General features: G+C 49.9%; 2 protein-coding genes across 2 annotated transcripts; one reads left to right on the top strand and one right to left on the bottom strand.

Annotated features, from left to right (window-relative positions):
• The first annotated feature begins 238 nt into the window (after positions 1–238).
• LOC128268702 (uncharacterized) lies at positions 239–11,532 on the top strand. The gene is made up of 7 exons (XM_053005894.1): positions 239–2,024; positions 8,707–9,149; positions 9,220–9,829; positions 9,921–10,031; positions 10,100–10,330; positions 10,476–10,578; positions 10,665–11,532. The coding sequence occupies exons 1-7, from the start codon at positions 318–320 to the stop codon at positions 11,012–11,014; spliced, it is 3,555 nt and encodes a 1,184-aa protein (XP_052861854.1). The 5' UTR covers positions 239–317; the 3' UTR covers positions 11,015–11,532.
• Positions 11,533–12,272: 740 nt separating this feature from the next.
• LOC128278740 (protein split ends) lies at positions 12,273–18,929 on the bottom strand. The gene is made up of 6 exons (XM_053017469.1): positions 18,916–18,929; positions 18,343–18,422; positions 16,605–18,233; positions 15,984–16,519; positions 15,771–15,914; positions 12,273–15,682 (listed from the first exon to the last, which is right to left on the bottom strand). Exons 1-6 carry the CDS (start codon positions 18,927–18,929, stop codon positions 14,903–14,905), a joined length of 3,183 nt encoding a protein of 1,060 aa, XP_052873429.1. The 3' UTR covers positions 12,273–14,902.
• Positions 18,930–19,051: the final 122 nt, after the last annotated feature.

Consider the following 19,051-nt stretch of genomic DNA (forward strand, 5'->3'; position numbering starts at 1 on the left):
CGTGACTTAATGATCTGGTGTTGGCTGATAAAAAGTGAAACCTAATGACGGTCCGTGATCAAACGACGACGACGACGACAGTCAGAGCGGAACCCCGAACCAACTCGAAAAAATTGGAAAAGCCGAAAATTTGGCGCAAAACTCCCCCGCGCGCGCGTGTGTAATAAACGTATGTGTGTGCTTTTTCCCAAGTTTGGAATAGAAACCCAGAAAAAATGGTGGTCGTCGCCCTGGAAAATCAACGAAGAGACTCTACGCTAGCTTAAGGACTTAAGGGCTGAATACTGTCGGTGAGTGAGTGTCAAGTGAGAGGAACAATGCTGAGGCGAAACTATGACGTGCAGCACGTGGCGGCGGCGACACTGGACAAGTCGCCTTCCGGCCGCAGCACCCACAAGTCACCGTCCGCATCGTCGAACCTCTTTGACAAGCTGACGAAACGCTACTCGGGCGTGCTCGTCGGGACGCAGCGGCTCCTGCGCAAGAACCCGGGCCGCAAGGCGGGCGTCGCGGAGCCCCTGTCCGGGAGCTACGACATGTGCGGCCACCGGTCGGACGACTTTCGGCCCGAAATCGGTGCCCCGATTCTGATTTCCAAGACGATGAAGTTTGACTTCGATACCGACTCTTCGATGGAGCAGCTACCCCTGCCGAGCATCCCGGGCGCACCGCCGGTCCGGGGACGCTCCGTCGCGACTCCGTCCACCTCCGAGGACAGCGACGTGTACGTGGACGCGAACAGTTCGTTGCCCAACTTCGGTGACATCAAGTTTACGTTCCTGCCCGAGCGCAACAACAACCTGTGCGGGTTCCGGAACGAGAACGTGCACGTCCACGAGGGGGGCAGTCGGCCGCTCGAGAAGAGTCGGTCCAAGTCGGCCCACAACTTGCATCGGTCCACCGACGGGACGGCGCGCCTGAGTCTCGCCAAAGCTCCGTCCCTGAATCTGTCCGCTCCGGCCGCGCACGGCACGGCGTTCGGTGACGGACGGCCCGGGAGGAAGCCGTGTGCCGTGTCCAGCGTACCGAACAGTCCGGCCGTCGAGAGCATCTATGACTTCCCGCGCAGTACCCGCTCGGAGGGGATCCGGAAACCGGCCGGTGAGTCCCGGTACGATCTGAGCCGGTCCCACCACGTGCTGAACGAGATCAACCTGTCGCTGGTCAGCGACGGGGAGATGGGCCGAGAAGGCCTCTACCAGAACCTCCCGAGTCCCGACGGCCGCTACGATATGCTGCCGGTGGGAGTTGGGACCTGCCCAGCGGGCGATTCGATGAGTCGAAGCTTCCACAGTGCGTCACGCCGCAGCAGTGGTGGGTCCGCGAACTCGACGCAGGAGGAAGAGTTTGACCTGAAATCGGCCAGTTTCCAGAGTTTGGCCGATGCCGCCGGAACCGGCGGACAGCTGGTGGTGTCGATGGAAGAGCTGAACGAGCTGACACGTCAGATCAACGAGGCAGCCGAAGCGGGACAACGCCGGGGGGAGTTGGCCGAACTGTCCCAGCCGCCGCCCACAGCTTCCGGACTTCCGGACAGCGACGAGTACTGTGAGCACCGCCAGCAACTGCATCCCTCCGAGCGGCGCCTGACGCTAATGAAGAACCGGAGCGCCCCCGGGAAGCACTTCATTGACTTCGATCGGCGGAAGGCGAAGATTACGAAGAAGTGGAGTGGGTTCAAGAACTGGATCGGGGAGGAGCAGGACCGGATACGGGAGGTGGTCCAGAAGCACGCCGCCCTGCAGCGGGTCGGTGGAGAGAGTGGTGGTGGTGGTGGTAGTGCTGCTTCCGTCGCCGGTGGTGTCGGTGGTACGTCCGTTGTGAAGGTGAATCGTCAGAACAGCGATTTGACGGTGACGACTCTCAGTGACCAGGATTCGCGGGGGGGAGAGCACGAGCTCACCGGAACCACGGTGTCGGAGTCGTCCAGTGTTGGGCGGCGGGACCGGACGCGATCGTCCGAGGATCGAGGCGACGGTTCGAAGACGATCCGGCGCAAGAGTGCCAACGCGGAAATTCTCGAGGTAATGTTCGCTGCATGTTTGTGTCAGATTTGGCTAGTAGTTCGACAAGACGGACACGAACGTTCGCTGGATGCATTTATCGATTTATAGGGGCTCGCAGCTGATAACACTCAATCTCCAGCTGTAACAGCTGTGATTTGAAGTGGCGGAAGATAAGGGACTCCAATAAGGGCTAAAAGGCTGATCGATAGCGCGTGCCTTGCGTCGACGGACGGATCCGGTTCATGTAACTTCCAGAATCGTATCCTGCATTCCAGAATGTGACGCTATCCACTAGCTTCTTCAAAATATGTTGAATTTTAGTTTTCTGCCATAAGTCGACGATCTAGGATAGATAGCCTGACCAGATTGACGCAGGAGAAGCTTAAGGCCACCCTTAATTTGTGCAAACTTCTTGACAGCGCGTCTGAGCGAAACTCTTGATCTCAGCCAAGTAAGGTTCGCAAATTAACAGCGACAAGATAATGGATCGCCTTTATCGTGTTAGATAACATAGATGTGGCGAAACGCGAAGGTCACTTGGAATACATTTTGGAGCCCACCTTTTCATACCTTCATTGTCCATACCCATTGTCTCACAATTAACCTCGCCGAAGATGGTCGATTGTTTTCACTGGGCGCACCGGATTACGTGAGCGGTCCGTCCTTAACCAGCAGCATGATTAATCGTCACCAGCCAACGGTCACCCAATGGCTCTGCAATGTCCGCACAACCACAGGCATTCGTCGGCCTGAATTGTTGTTCCCTATTTAGCTGCCAGTTTCGCCAGCCGTACCTGCCGCGTTTGGTCTGCAATAGGTTGCCATCAACAAGTCGCAAGAAGAACTGCGCCACCGAGCGTGCTGATAAACTGTTCGCGGCTGTTTGCAGCCCGCGGTCTCAACAAATCATATCAATTAGCGCCAAATGGCAAATGTAACTTTGTTTGTTTGTTTGTGTGTGTTTCGGTTCCTCACAAACGTGAAACGTGGCCGCGGAATCCATTTTTCAACTCTCGCTTTCGCGCGGCTCTAGATTGATGGTTCCGAAACTAGTTTCCCTTAGGTCCGCGACTGGTCGCCATGCAGGCGACCGGGAGCAGTCCGCAAAGAATTGCCTCCTCATTTGGCTTATCTCGAATAGGTATGGGAACGGGGCCAGCAGAGAGGGAGCGCGGACGGTGAGCATAAAATGTGTCAACCATATTTCTACTTTCCAACCGGTGGCTCGACGAATGTGCTAACTGCCTAATAGTTTCGCGCGGGCTGCTATTTGCCCGCTTACTGACTTGTCCCGGCAATCTAAATCCTCTCAGCCTTAGGAAATGGAGTGATTTATTTCGATTCATGCCAGGAACATAGTGAACGAAAAAGATAAAGTTAGGCATTAAATATTGCGGTTGTTGGCGAAATGGTCCCATAAACAGTGACACGAAGAGCTTACAACATACACCAACAGCAATATGCAACAACATGAATTCTTCCTGCAGACTATACTTTGTTCATCAAGGTCATCCCGCTTCAAGGGTGATAGGGTTTATCTTAGCAGTGGCTAAATGTTTTCTTCGTCATTTACTTCCATCACTTCTTCATCGGAGTAAAGTCTCGTACCTCGTATCCTTTTGAGGTCGACCAGTACTCGCTGAGTACCAAATCTGAATCTGAGATTTTTATAAAAATTTTATAAATTTTATTAAATAATAGTTATTCAAATTAAATTGATGTCCAGTAATGTTACACATGAAAGGGAGAAATTTTCTTGTGGTAGTGTTTATTTAACTTCTCTAATTTATTAGTTCTTCAATCGACATTGATCATCATTTAGATTATAATTGTTAAATTGTTATAATTGTTATAGATAAGATCGTTCCAAACAGCACAAAGTTGGACAGAACAGAGTCAACATACGAAATTCGTTTCAAGAGGATTGAAACTCTAAAAACCCATTGAATATTCATCAAGTGTTTTACCTCTTCTGCCCGTGGCAGGTGACATTCAGCGAAATCGGTCACAATATGCTCGAAATTCACGTTACCGTGCTTCTTCCCACCGACCGATCAATGATTGCACAACCGAATGTTGGTTAAATCGGCCTTTGGATTCCCAAAAGAAAAAACAACACACACAACATTCGCCGACAGGCGGTTTCGTCCTTGAAACCGGAGCCGCAGTTCCGTGTCACGGTTCCAGTTTCTTCGTCTTCTCGCGGCCAGAAAGTGTGCGACAACTTTCGCGACTTACTAGGTCTATGCGTTGCAAAACGGACTTTTTAAAAAATGGCTGTACCTGTCGATTGGGACTTCCCAGTTTAGCGGTTCATTCATCATTACTTTGTTTTGACATCAGATAAATGAATCCAGGTCGCAAAAAAACTTAATCAGTTTGCAAACGGCCGTTGAAAGGGTTAGACCATGTCAACTTTTGTGCCTGAAAATGACGTTTTACGGGGATTATTATTTTTCTGCTCCTTTTAAAGAAAACTGCTTCGGAATCGCACCAAATGCTTGTTGGGACTTGTGTTTGGATGATCGCAGTGCTTTAAGTGGTTTACAAAATTCCAAAATGGCGATTTTGACTTTACAAAAAAAAAGCGTCCAAGGACTTCAAAAAACGGCCTTTTTGATGGGACAGAAAGGTGTGGTGTTTCACAAGCTCCTAAAACCTGATGAAAACGTTAATTCCGGTCGCTACTGACAACAAATGATCAATTTGAACCATGCATTGATCGAAAAACGACCAAAATGCAATTCTAGTGGGCTTCAATGGAGACGCCTGGTGGCCTGTGGCAACAAGCACCAGGCGCCCCAAAAAGCCAAACTGTTTGAGGATACTATCAAATCACTTGGATGGGAGCTGCTATCCCTCCCCGCGTTATTCACCAGACTTGGTTCTTTCCGAATATCATTCTTTTTCATCGATGGGACACGTATTGGCTGAGCAGCCCTTCGTTTTTCTACGAGGAACTCGAAATGGGATGACTAATTAGTTTACTTAAAAAGTCGAAGAATTCTTTCGAATGGGGATTCAAGATTTAGCAGAAAGATAGGGGAAATGTATAGCTAGTGATGGCACATACTTTGAATAAAATAGAAATTCGCATTAAAATGTTATAATCTTTTATTTTTGGTTAAAAACAGTCCGTTTTGCAATGCATAGACCTAGTACATCTTACCGGCCGGCCCCAGATCAAGGCCACAAACCCGTCCGTGGTTCGCGCGCACGCTGTGGATCTCGTTTGCTTTCCTTTCGACAACCAGAAACGACGACGTAGAAAACGGACGAGTTGCTTGCGAATGCCAGTTGAACGCATTTATTTATAACGCGCGACGCGAGCATAAAGTGAAAACCACCCGTGTTCTGGTGGCCCCCTTTTGGGGCCCCTAAATCCCAGCGCGGATTGAGGATACCGGGCAAACGGTTGTAGGACGCGCACCTGTCACTCGGGAACGGGACCTTGAACGACATTGAACGTCATTCGCGCCGATCCACACGGTTCCGTCTCGCGCACGCTTTCTCTCTCCGAAATCCCAAAAGCCCATCGTGAGAAGGGTGCACCTTGAACGAGCAAAATGCATCGGTAAAGAGAATGCAAATGTGACTACCTAGCGGGTGCGTAGCAGTGTGCTCTGTTCCCCTGCGTAATGTTGAGTGGACAAAATCCGAGGGGACTGTCCGAGCTTCAGCGAATTGGCAGCGTATTAAGAGAAACCTAAGGCAGCTCATAGACGCGGCATCCGAAATTGAGCCAAGTTTAAGGTCCAACTGTCACGGGAGGCGCATAAGATTATCGGAAACCGGTTGAAGTGGTAAAACGGTACCGGGCAACCCCACCGGACGGGGGACTTCCAATTAAAATCACAATCTCTTTCAAGTTCTTTCGGGGGAAACCGTTACGTTTCATCGCTCCGTCGTTTGCATTCTTCCCAGGTTCCATAATCGATACGGCCGTCCAATGGCGGCAATAAGCAAGCTCATAACGGGCCATGTGTAGACAATAATTTTAAAATCGTCGCCAGCAAAGTGGTTCGTGGACGGTGGATATTTCGATACACACAGTCATGTAAAACGTGCATTGGTTGATTGGATTCGTAACTCCACTTGTGAAAGTCTGATCGACGCCCGTGGTAATTTTAATAATCGAGAGATTAACCTTGTCTCGTTGATTTTGCTAAATATGGCCCATGATTGGACCAAGCAAAAGTGGAACTTAGTATTAAGTACGGTTAGCATACTGATGTTGTAGGGATAGCATGTTTTGACGACAATTTAGGAAATTTAACATGAAGAAGCTACAGCGAAATTGATGTTAAAGTTGTGCTTGTGATAGCCGAATCAATCGACGGAAATGTGTTGCATTCACATTGGATACTAGCCAATTTTATCAGAACGTCACCTGAACGTCATTGAACTATTAAAGGAATGTAAATTAAAATCATGTTAATGTGTTTAAGCACTAACTCTATCAGATTACCATACAAAAATTACGAGTAAGAAAGAAAATGTAATGGGTTTTATTCTCATTATTGCATCAACTCGTTTATTTCTCCAGCCGTCGTTCTGCTTCATAATCGGTCGTGTCAATAGTCTCCGGAATGAAGGCATTAAGGCCTTTTTACCACCATTTCATGTCTTACAGTGGTGAAACAGAAGAATCACGACTTGTCGGAATCGTTTCGTGTGTTCTGGCCAATTTTTCAGCTTCTAAGAAACTAGAATTAAACTTCAGAGTTAAATGAAAGCCTCGCAATCACAAAAGAACCACAAAACAAACATTATGCAACTTTAACTTGGGAAAGCGAGATGTTTGAATAGCACAAGTGCCGGTTTCCAAATTCACCAAGGACTCGTCTAACTACTCGGCCACAGCAAAAGCAAAGCAAAATCACTGAACCGGTAACAGTGATCGTCAAAACGTGATCCCGACCCGGACAGCGATCGTTTCGAAGCGCAATCATCTCGCATAAATTGATTGATTTCATCGGAGAAGAAAAGGAAGTGCCGCGCCTTCGACACGCCGGAAGCACTAATTAACGATCCAGCCCGCGACCCCCGACGCCGGCCACACTTTCTTCCACCTTCCACTCTCTACCGCCGTCAAGCGCTGAGGGCGCGGCCAACGAGCCAACAGGCCGTGCAAGAGGAAATAGAAATGGTATGGACCTCCTCGCGGTGTCGTCCGCTGGCCACTTGGAATTTAATGAGCTGACGAAGGTGCGTGGGTTTTGTTTTATCATTTTCTTCGGCCACCGGAAGTCCAAAAATTAATTCCCGCTCTCAGCGCGCGCGCTCAGCATGTCGCCAATGGACGCCGAGTTTCGTACGTGAACGTGAAGCAATGCTCGACGGACTTCCTTGGGCAACGGATTGACACAAGTCAACCGGCATTGATCATCCATCTTCGGGCATCGGGTTGCGAGTCCACACGGTCATCGTTTGGTTGGGACCGGCCGAAAACTCGTTCCCTGCCCCGGAAAATGGGAAATGAGTAGCCGTATGCCGAAGTAACTCGTTTCCAATCCAATGCCGCAGCGGTGCAATGAATTTAATAAAATGTATCGATGTTGTGACGGCAACCAGTCTTGTTCACTTATTAGTCGATTGCCAGGTGATAAAACACATAACCGGGCCGGACCGAGGATTCGCTTCGCCTCGTGGTAATTTCTTTTATCTGTCCCTCAACATACTCATCGTACACGGAGACGCTAGTCCCGCGGAGTGAGTTTTTATTGCTTCCTCGTTTAAAAGAAGACAAACGTCCCGCGAGGAACGTTCACCGCGTTGCGCTGCGCTGTGGTCTGGTTGGTCCAGAGTAACGGGTAGACTTCAGGTTTTCCAAATGGTTCCGATAGCAGCTTGGCAATCTCGTACTGCGGGCTGCCCAATAATAGTGCCCCTAACCACAGGCTTTGGCCAGCCGCCGGCCAAACCAGGAAGAAGCGTCATTCACTATGCACCCTCCGAGAGTGTTGTGGGGCCACAATCGCCACCGGAAGCGTTTATTAATGGAGGAAAAATTGTACAATTGATCGCGGCGGTGCGACGGCAGCGTGGCAAACCTGCTGCTGGTAGTGCTCGGGCCACCCCTCACCAAATGGCACTTGTTTGACGCGTTAGAGGAAAGATTGTCTACTACCGGCCAGGTTGTTTTCAGCAGTGCACAGTGTCTAACGGAGTGCTGTCTCACTGCTCGAATTATGAACGAGGGTCTCACCTATTTGGTAAGCCATAAACAGAGGGTCCTCGCGGCTTTGATGGCGACATAGCTAAATGACGACCGTCACTCCGTTGCATAATGATCATGAAAATGCTGGGAGGGAATCGCCAACTCTTTGTGTGAATGGTGAAACTGTTCGAATTTGGTGAAAAGGCTCAGCTTTCCTACTTGGTGTGCAAGTGAAGGTGCAAGACATTCACCATAACATTTCCTCTTCGCAAAAACTGCCACCTACCGAATTTGGTTCGATTTTGGCGCGATAATAACCAGAATTATGGTGAATTGGATGTTACGTTTGTATGGGAGCAGTTTCACAGTTACAAAAATCGGATCTAAACGTAATTTTGTCTATCGTTACTGGGATGTCGTGGGACCAAATTGCGGGGATCAGTTATCAGTACACCGTTATTCCATTTCATTTCAAATTTCAAACCCCAATTATATCAAACAACCACTAAAACGTTTCAACTTTTTCTCTTTCGTCTACAGGGTCAGAATGGGTTCGAGGAGGTGCGCCGTTTCGTGAAGCAGGGCGGTGACTTTGGTAAGGACTTGGTCGCCATTCTGCACGAGCGCACCGAGCTCGAGCAGCTGTACGCCAAGTCGCTCTCGAAGATCGCCAACAAGCTAAACAAGGCGTGCCGCGATCTGCCCGGAACGATCGCCGACTCGTGGCGCGCCGTGTCGACCGAACTGGAGGGCCGCTCCGAGGTGCACCGACAGTTCTCGGCCTCCCTGGCCGAGGAGGTAGTGAAGCCGCTGAAGACCGTCATCGACAATCAGCACAAGGCGCGCAAAACGATCGAAACGAACGTGGACAAGTCGGCGCGCATCCTGGCCGAGTGGCGGACGGCGGAGGTAAAGGCAAAAAAGACCTCCCACGGGGCAGCCCGCGAAAACGAGAAGCTGCAGGACGCCATGCTGGACGTGAAGTGAGTGAGTTGTTGGGGTACTTTCGGGTGCGAGATTCTAATATGCGCCGCTTTTGCCGTCCCTTCACAGACTCCAACGGACGCCCTCGATCGGGCTGCTGCACAAGGCGAACGAGAAGGACGCGAAGGTGTCGGAGAAGGACAGCAGCAAGCTCGAGGGCAAGCGGAAGAAGGCTGAAGAGGCGGTGAAGAAGGCGGATGTCGAGTACTACACGCTGTGCATCCGGGCCGAGCGGGCCCGCGTCGACTGGGAAATGTCCGTCCTGCGCGGTTCCTCCATGCTGCAGACTCTCGAGAGCCAGCGGTTGGCGCAGTTTAAAACGCACGTCACCGACTACCTGAAGTTGTCGGCCGAGATGAGCCCGCTGCTGACGAAAACCATCGACCGGCTCGGACCGCAGGTGGCGCTCTGTAGTGTCGCCAAGGATCTGGACGTGCTGAAGAACATCCGGCGGGCGACCGAAGGTCCCAGCGAGCAGCTACTGCCCGACTTCTACTGCGAGCACACGACACTCGCGATGAACCGGGAACGGCGCAAGCAGTCGCTCGTGAAGCTACTCCAGCTGATCCGCCAAGACCTGGACCGGGAGCGACGGTCGCGCAACGGACTGAAGGGCTTCTCGCAAACACTCGACAAGAACGGCGAAAGCAACCAAAACATTGCCGACAAACTGTACCACGTAGGTGGCGCCCCCCGGGGGGGGGGGTGGAAAGCGATGGAAGAGCGGCGGTCACGATACTGATTGTGCCCTGGTTTTGTACTCTTTCCAGATACGATCGATGCTCACCTACCTGGAAGGTGCCCGATACAAACTTCAATCGGCACTCCTCGAGCTTGATCACAAACCACGGTCGAGCCATCCGTTGGCGCAGCACATACAGGTTTGTTTTGCCCGGACTTCCGGTCACCGGACATCAATTGAAACATCCAAAATCCTCACCCCACCCAGATAACACGAGACCGAACGGGACTGCAGACGAGCGTACTGAAGGTGCCGCTCTGGTTGAAGCACGAACAGGACGATGACGCCGGAAGTGCGCACAGCAACGGAAGTGCGTCGGTCGACGAGCCCGACCCAGCGGCGAACTGTTTGGACATCAAAAATGACGCACTCATCAAGCACATCGTGCACAACTACGCCCGCAGCAACGGCTGCAACGGCGAGAGCCAGGAGCATTACGTGAGTTTTCGGTTTGACCCCTTAAAGTGGTAATCAAAATGGACAAGAGTATGTTCTCCTGTGAATTTTGAAGCCCTTCTTAGCGCAGCATTTTCCAAATCAACTTGGCAGCGTAAACAGATTTCGTTCCCCTTGCCTCTTACAGACCATCAGCAAAGCGGGTAAATCGGCGCTTCACGAAGAGAACAGTCCGGTGTGGGACCGAGGCGTGGCCGACGGAGTATCGAACCAACCAGATTCCGATTTTGGTACCTCTTTCGCGCACGATTTCGTGATTTTGACAATTTCCAGCCAACTAACGTTTTCGTTTCTTTCACTGAATGCGAATTTTTAGATGAATTTTCATCCCAGGACGAAGATGAAGATCGCTGCTCGGTGGCACCGAAACAAATGCTAGAACAGAGCGGTGGCCACACAACGACCGTGATAGTGAACGGTGGCCTGAACGGGAACGATCACAGTGCGGACACCGTCACCGTCGGAGGTACGCCCGCATCTGCTCCGGTCGTTCTCGGCCGCTACCGAGCACTGTTCAACTACACACCAAAGCTATACGACGAGCTGGAGCTACAACCCGGCGACATTCTTGAGGTGCACATAAAGCAGGAGGACGGCTGGTGGCTAGGCGCGCTACGGGGACAGATTGGCATCTTTCCGGCCACCTACGTGGAGGAGATACCGTAGCCAGGCACTGGACCCACACACATCCTTGTCAGTGTAAATAGAGAAGGGGAATGCAAGGAAGTCTATGAACGAAAGGAAATGCCACTGAAATGCGTTCAAGCAGCACCGGCGCTCGTCCCGACCAGAACGGGCGAGAAGAATTGTTCGTTTCATAAATTCGCCAACAAATCTCGAGAAAAGTCGGCCGCACGACAGTACATAGATAGGCACCAAGCGCGCACTCATTATCGAAAGCAATCTCTCGAATTCTTAACAGTCCAGAAGTCGAAAAGGTATGCCAAAATGAAGACGGTCAAAAGAAGGACGTCGAAAGACCGGTCGACGAAACGGATTAACACTGAGTATTGCTCGCGATGTAAAGCGATCTGCGACGGCAAGATGGCGTGTAAATATGGCGGAGGTGTAATCAGAAAAAGTAAACAAGTAAACGATGTAGATAAGTTATCGATCGATTGTTTTGCAAACCTTAGCTATGTGAAATGTGTATGTAACAAAAGGAAAGAGAATAAAACTATTTTGTGTATTTAAAACTCTAAAATCAATTGTGTTTGGACGTTACGTCTCTATCTGCATAGCAACCGGAAAATTGAGTATTTAATAGTTTTGAGTATAAAACCATGTAAGCAGTTTAAAATTAAAAACATACTGTTGTTGAATTGTTTATGAATACATAGAAACATTTTACCCCCGCTGATAGAGCAGTCGGTAACGCTCTTCGCTGTCAGCGCAGCTGGCCGTGGTTCGAATCCCGGGATCGGTTGTAACTCAACCGGCCATGGTTTCGATTCCCGATACCGGCGTGATAGGGGGGTTGGCGCGGGGCTAACAATCCCGCCCGTAAAAATGAAATGTTAGAGAGAGCACCAGAGATTAACATTGTCTCTGGTGCAGGATAAGACCGACGGCAGTCAGAAACAACGGCATCGATTTCTTTCGTAAAAAAAAAACACAAATGTTGCTAAAAATGCCTTTGCAAAAACGAAAGGCATACTGTGATGAGTTTATTTATTTATTTTGTTTTACTTGGCGCTTTCAGATGCGCATCTTTTTGTGATGGAAAGTGTTTGTTTTAACCACATCCCCATTTATCACCCCATTTGTTAAGTGATATCGCTAGAATCCCACGGGAAGATAAAACGGTGGTGGTGGAGACGGAAAACAATGGAAAATGTACCCTCCCACAGCATGTGATAAGGACATTTGAGGAAAGGACTTGCGTTAAGGAGGTTTGTTGGGGTTTAACTACAATGTTTGCTGCACTGGCTACGAACCCTTCCCGTTAAATTATAAAAAAAACTAAAATTGACGCACAAACGACTTCCTTTCCTGAGCAGCGAGACCACCCCGAGCGAGAAATGCCTCTCTTTGAGGGGCGCGCATTAGATAAAGGCAGAACACTATATATAGTAAAACTAAGCCAGCAGTTCCTTCGACTCCGTAGTAGCTGTCTGCTGCTACTGAACCACGGCGCAAAACAAGCCTGAGGGAAGAGCCTCGCAACCACGCTTTGTACATGAATCAATGAAATTGTGCCGTGTGCTGTTATTGTTGTTCTCTGCGACCCTTTGGGCCTGCGGTCTGTGGCAATGTTTGTTTGTGGCAAGCTTACGAATAAAGACGTTTACCGCTGTTTGTCGTTTCTACAACAACTCACGATGCGTACAACTGTGCGCTACGTGTCCCTAGTGTAGTTTATGACCTTTCTGAACGATTCTAGCGATCGTTCTTCGATTCGAAAAATGCGAAATAAAAACTACCGACAAACCTTGCCGCCGCGCTCAAGCTGCAGGAGCACAGTTCCGTCGATAATAAATGCAGTTCAAACCCGCTTTAGACTATTCGTTATTTCGCAACACCGGTCACAGTCTTTCGTGGTGGTTTGGCTTTGTACGTTTTATCCTAGTGTTTAACAGTTCTTCTCCCCCAAGGGAACCCGAAAGATTCGGCTTCTCGCAGGCAACATTTGTACTATTGTTTCTTTTTCTGTCACTTTCAATTCGATTCCATGCGCATTTCGTGGTCTGTGCAACTGATGGAAGACCTCCAAAGGACAAGAACGCTACTTGAAAGCGTCAACTAAGCTACTTTCTGCATTTCTTCACAGTTTAGCGAGAACAATTTAATCAAATAAAGTTCTACTCTAGCCACCGACCTAGCACTGTACAAGATGTCTACACCCATACACGCGGTGTTCAGTACGATTCGACAGTTTGGATAACGAGAGCTTACGAGCTAGAAACTGGAAAACAAGCTAACCTATAACTACCGACAGTGTAACGAGAGAATAGATAACAGTCGCACAGCCACCAGCCAAGCGTCGTTTTGCAGCGTGGCGCACTCTAGTAATACCTTAATAGCTTCCCTTCTTTTAAAAAAAAAAAAATAGGAAAGCATCACTAATATTATTTACACAATAAAAACCACGTCTACATTAGATTGTGTAGTTGTTCTTTTTTCTCATACGTGTACGTTGAATGAACAGTTTGTTATGCTTTATTTTATTGGTCACCTTAATTAGTTCGTACTTCATTGCTGAAAGAGACGAAAGCTAGTATATTTAAAGCGAAAGGGAATTGTCCTCCTCTCTAGGTATGTGTATTAGTGTGTTTGTGTGTGTATGTGTCGAAAGTGCTTTTGTTTTATTCCTTCCAATTGCAAATATACGTCGCTTCTGACGCAAAATTGTGAGGAAACAGAAAACGGGAAAAACTTTGACCACTTTCCTAATTTTCCAATCCATTTTATCCTACCACGGTTCATTAGCACTGATCTCCTAGCCGCCTCTAACACACCGATTCCTTGCACGATTTTGGATACATTTTTTCACGTTTCCAAACGGAAATCGAAAGCCATGACACATAATACATTCAGTCGTTAACAGTTGATAACCACGCTTTGCACGTGATGGTGTGAATATTGAAGGTGCGTACGTTGAAAGTGTTTTTTTCCTAATACAGCTAGAAATTAACTTTATCTGAATCTTTACACAACTCGCGTTTGCACTAATTCTAGTACACAAACACACACATTTTTTTTGGAATACTTTTCTAAGCTTAGAAGGTAAGGCTGACATCGCCAAACCTTGGAGCGCCCAGGCAAGCAATAGGGGGAACAAAACAAAGAGGTCAAAATCGATAAAATAATACACAAACGTATAATGCGTATCATGGATTTTAAAATAAACAAACGAACATCATTAGTCAGTAAGGTAAAATTGAAAGAAGCTACGAAAGCTCCCTATCAGTAAAGTAATACAGATTAGAGTTAAAAAGAGGGACAAACATATAAGAACCACGTTAAAACATGATTGATCAGTTAACCAAAAACAACAATCTTTCAAAACGGTTTATCATCATCTTCGCGTAATCTTCGGTAAAAGGATTCGAAAAGGGTAAGCGCATCGTAATTCTACTGCCACTTAGTCCACAGAAGTGGTCCAATAATGCCTTAAACGTAACCTAGTGTGTCCCACATAGCAGCTTGTGTTACGAAAAGAGAGTAATAAACAGTTTCTACGCAATGTCTCTGCGTAAACTAAGGTCGACATTAGAAACGCACACAATTCGTGCGGTGTTTCCCTCTACTAGTAAGAAGAAATAGGCGCCTACCGTTAGTAGCGAACTTACTATAGTGAAACGTAGAGAAACCAAAGGTTACCCGGAAAGAGGCGACGCGTCACTTGTAAACTAATGCTTTCACTTTTGCTTCTAATATTACTGTTCTAAATACACATCTCCGCGAACCGAGCGTTCGATTCGCGTGCTCAAAAATGTGTTTGTTTAAAGGGCTCTTCCCGTCTGCGGGAAAGTGGGACCAAAAACGGGTCACGGGTAGTCTGAATCTGCTTATGGAATTTTGGAAAGGGGCGCGCATAATTGCTTGGTTGGCTTAATTATGCTTGACTAACCTTTGAATCTTCTGTTTGTCAGCCTCATTCACCCCGATGCGCTTGTCCAGCCGATCGAAGATTCGTCGCTTGCTGCCACTGAGGACGGTCGCCGATTGCTGATGATGGTGATGATGATGGTGCTGCTGCTGCTGCTGATGATGCTGGTCGATTCTCGCCTCCTGTCGATCCTTTTTCGCCGCTCCCGATGCCATCGGCTTCAGCACGATCCGCCTCGCTCCGCCGCTGCGCTCCTTGGGGCTGTTACTCGATCCGGTGCTTGAAGAAGTTGCAATAACCGCTCGAGCGGATGTAGTGTTGGTAGTGGTCGTAACCTGACTACTGTTGGTGGTTGTGGTGGTGGTGACCACAGTTTTCGGCCTCGTCGGCATCGGTTCGGGAGTGGGTTCACGCAACAGAAGCTCCTCGAGCAGATCCAATTCAATCGCTTCCGACGTTAGCTCGCTATTTTGACGCTGCCGTTGGAAGCTGTCCACGGGAGTGGTGGTCGATGCTTCGTTTGATTCGTGCAAATCATTTGCAGTCGACCGACCGGAACCACGGGAACCACCATCTCGCCCATGGTGTTGCTGTTCATTCGATTTGCTAGTCGCATGATGAGCGACACGCTCCGTGTCCGCATGGCGGTGACGCATTTCATCATCGGTCGACGTTGCCGGTACCGTCGTTGGATCAGGTTTCTTTTTCAACGTAATAATTTTCTTCTCCGTTACCACCAGTGGCGTGAGTTTCGGTGGAGTATTCTCCTGTGGCTTACTCTCCTGGAATGGTAAAGGGCAATCAAATCGGAACAATTAGATTTCGAAACTACATTTTGAGTTTATCGGGCCCAACTGCACTTCAACTTACATTTGAGCGACTCTTCAGTTTCTCCTCAGCGGCCCGCTTGCGGCGCATCTCCTTTTCGCGCAGCATCTTCTCCCGTGTCGCTTTCTGCTTTTCGATCTCGATACGATACGCTCTCGTTTCCGGATCCTCATCGTCGTCGTTGCGCTGTAGGAAAGGGGAGATTTGGCGTGACTCCGTGAAAGCAGATTGTCTGTCTAACTACTCGCCACCTACCTCGTGATTACCGCGATGGTTGTCACCGTAATCACCGCTCTTTCGACGCTTCGGGAACCGATGATCATCGTCACGTTCGCGACTCTCATTTCTACCGCGGCCAAAGTTTCGTCTCGGTCTTCCCGCCAATTCTCGCTCACGGCTTTCGCCACCTGGGGCTGCCCTGTGATACGCTCGCCGGGGTGAGTATTCACGATCACGAGAGCGTGCCCGTGTTTCTCGATCGCGCGATCGTACATCTCGTTCTCGTTCTCGGTCGCGATCACGCTCCCGTTCTCGCTCCCGTTCCCGCGTTTCTCTTTCACGTGATCGAGCGCGATCCCGCTCGCGTTCTCGTTCACGTTCCCTGTCCCGATCGCGCTCTCGCGACGGCGACGGTGACCGCTCTTGGCGCCGTTTCTCCACCTCGATACGATTCTTGTTGATGAACTCTTCCTGCTGTCGTAACAGTTCCTCATCGCTGACCTGACGGCCGACGGAACTAACACTGGCAACGAACTGCTGCGAGTTGAGAGCAGCATCGCGCATCAGCTGATCTGCAAAGAGAATATAGCGAGACGAGCTTGTTGGTGCCACACTGTATCGGATTACAGGTAATATCGGGTCAAACTGAGCACTTACTCTTCACGGCTTCGACGCCCCCCTTAAAATTAGGATTGATCAGGACTTTTTGTGGAAACGGAGCTACGGCTGGCGTCACAATTGCTGGCAACGGTTTTCCTCCCACCGACATCGGATCGAAAGTGCCGGAAAGCAGCGACTGAGGAGGAGCCACAGATACCCCACCAACAGCTGCGGCATTTGGTCCACCTATCTGCCCCACCGGGACCGATTGGTTCGGTTGCATTTGCGATGGGTGCGGTCCAAACTGGGGGCCATTTGAACCAGGAGCTGGTCTCGGGCCACCCGGCTGCACACCTGTACCACCAGTAGTCGGCCCGTTCAGCGGTGCCGCACCCCGATACATAGGACCACCGGCATTTGCCGCCACCAATGGTCTTAGACGCATTCCCTCGTACGCTGCCCGGTCTCCTGGTCGCACCGGTCGCATCATATCAAAGGGAAGTGGTCGCTGTGGAAAGCCACGGTGCGGTATCGGCATTCCAAGACCCCGAGGACCCATCGGACCCGGTGGAGGGTGTACGCCTGGCGGATGACCACCGGGAGGAAAGTTCATTCGGCCAATGCCTCGGTACTGGTTCATTTCCGGGGGAAAATTGGGCCGCACCGGAAACCGTGGCCGGTTACCACCGGTGCGGAAGTCGATTCGGTTACCGCCGAGTGGCAAACCGAATCCGGCTAGACCACCGTGCGGTCCGAGAAGCGGATTGCCCATACCAGCATGTGGTTGCTGTTGGCCGGGAGCAAGCAGGGGATGCTTTAGAACCGGCTTTCCGAAGCCACCCGGGTGTGGTTGTCGGTTTCCTGGCCCGTGTAGATGCTGTTGCTGTTGCTGTTGATGGTGTTGCTGTTGTTGCTGTTGTTGGTGGTGGTGCTGCTGTTGCTGGTGGTGATGAAGCTGTTGCTGCACGGCCGTATGCCGCTGATCTTGACCCTTTGTTTCATTCTTCCATCCACGCTTTTCGTTCGATTCATCCGTATCATAGGAATGGTCCAGGTCGGACGGATTGTGCCCACTCGTGTATAAATCGTTCACATCTTCCGATGAGGTCGTATCACACTGTTGGCTTGCTGCTATCCGTTCGGATCGGGTCGATCCCCCGCTAAGTGTGGTACGCATACTTTCTGCGTTCGAACGGGCCGGTGAAACGAACACTCGCGAATCCGATGACCTTTGACTCCCGCCCACCATTGACTCGGATACAGCAGTCGTTGCCACCGAGGACAAACTCTTCGAGTCCGTTGTAGCGGTCTCTTGTGATAACACGGAATCAGCACAATCCGCTTCGGTGTCATTATCTTCCGCCGTCGAGGCCATCGAGGTTTCGGTGCGTGCATCCGATACTTCCTGGTGTTCCTTGTGCACAGCGCTGGCAACCACCACGGAGGTGTGCGGTTCGCGTAAACCGCCGCTCGAGTTCTCACAGGTTACCGCATCTTTGCTCTCAGCTGCACCAGCCGTGTGTCCTCCCCTTCGACGCTGCGGCGGCTCATGTTCGATCTTCACAGGTTCACCGGCGGGAGTCTCGATCGAATCACACTCTCGCGTGGACAGCTGTTTGCTTACCCATTCTTCCGATTCACTCAACAGAAACTCCTCGTCCTGCTGGTCAATTTTGATGCCGCCCTCTGTGCGCAATACCGAAACACGGAAAGAAAAGTTGAAAAAAAAACATCGTTTATTGCACTGCGGCAGCGCTTGGAAGAAGCGGCAATCGATCGGTTGGCGCGCGCTCACCCTCATCGGACAGCAGCAGTTCGTCTTCGTTGAGCATAGCCGGATCATCGTTGCCCAAATCGTAGGTAAGTAAATCCTCACTGATAACCGGAGAGCGGGGGGGAGAAGAAACCAAACAAGAACAAACGGTGGTGATAAACATTCATTGGCATGGAACATTAAAACAGGCACACACACGCGCACACACAGCCACACAACGCAAAACACATGAAACTGGTGACACGACATAAGCGCCTACCACTTCTTGGCAGTGCGATAAGCTTGGCCTTTCGTATGTGTATTCTTTAGCTCTGCAAAAAACGTCCTTCAGAACTAGGCTTTGCACCGAATTCAACACCCAAGCGATCAAAACCCCTTTTCGGCACCGCAAGCGAACGCATGCACAATTCGCCGAAAGAGGACATTTTGCACTTCGCTCTACCGTCACTTCTGCGCGAAGGAACTACGTGCATTTACGCTTGCTGCGTTTCCAAGAACCTCCCGTTTCGTTCGCAGTATCGTTTGCCTTTCGGATGATTCAGCAACGCACAAAATACGGATAAAATTAATACGAGAAAAGCGTTTTCAACTTACTTTGTTTCCGACATTTTACAGGGCATGTTTTGGACGGAGCTGTCAAAAAGCCGTCAGGCAAAAGTCGACATACGGGTGACATTGCGTCGACGTCTAACGGTCGTCCGTCGACTTTGTGGGCGAATTTTATGTACAA

Source organism: Anopheles cruzii, chromosome 2, assembly GCF_943734635.1.
Source record: "Anopheles cruzii chromosome 2, idAnoCruzAS_RS32_06, whole genome shotgun sequence".
In the NCBI taxonomy this organism is placed as follows: domain Eukaryota; kingdom Metazoa; phylum Arthropoda; class Insecta; order Diptera; family Culicidae; genus Anopheles; species Anopheles cruzii.

Excerpts from the sequence above, each read along its gene's own strand:
- LOC128268702 (XM_053005894.1), top strand. The coding sequence starts at position 318 with ATGCTGAGGCGAAACTATGACGTGCAGCACGTGGCGGCGGCGACACTG. Across the intron at positions 2,025-8,706 it reads CCAACGCGGAAATTCTCGAG|GGTCAGAATGGGTTCGAGGA; the intron begins GTAATGTTCGCT and ends TTTCGTCTACAG. Across the intron at positions 10,331-10,475 it reads GCGAGAGCCAGGAGCATTAC|ACCATCAGCAAAGCGGGTAA; the intron begins GTGAGTTTTCGG and ends TGCCTCTTACAG.
- LOC128278740 (XM_053017469.1), bottom strand. Across the intron at positions 16,520-16,604 it reads GGGCGTCGAAGCCGTGAAGA|ATCAGCTGATGCGCGATGCT; the intron begins GTAAGTGCTCAG and ends TTCTCTTTGCAG. Across the intron at positions 15,915-15,983 it reads ACCATCGCGGTAATCACGAG|CGCAACGACGACGATGAGGA; the intron begins GTAGGTGGCGAG and ends CCTTTCCTACAG.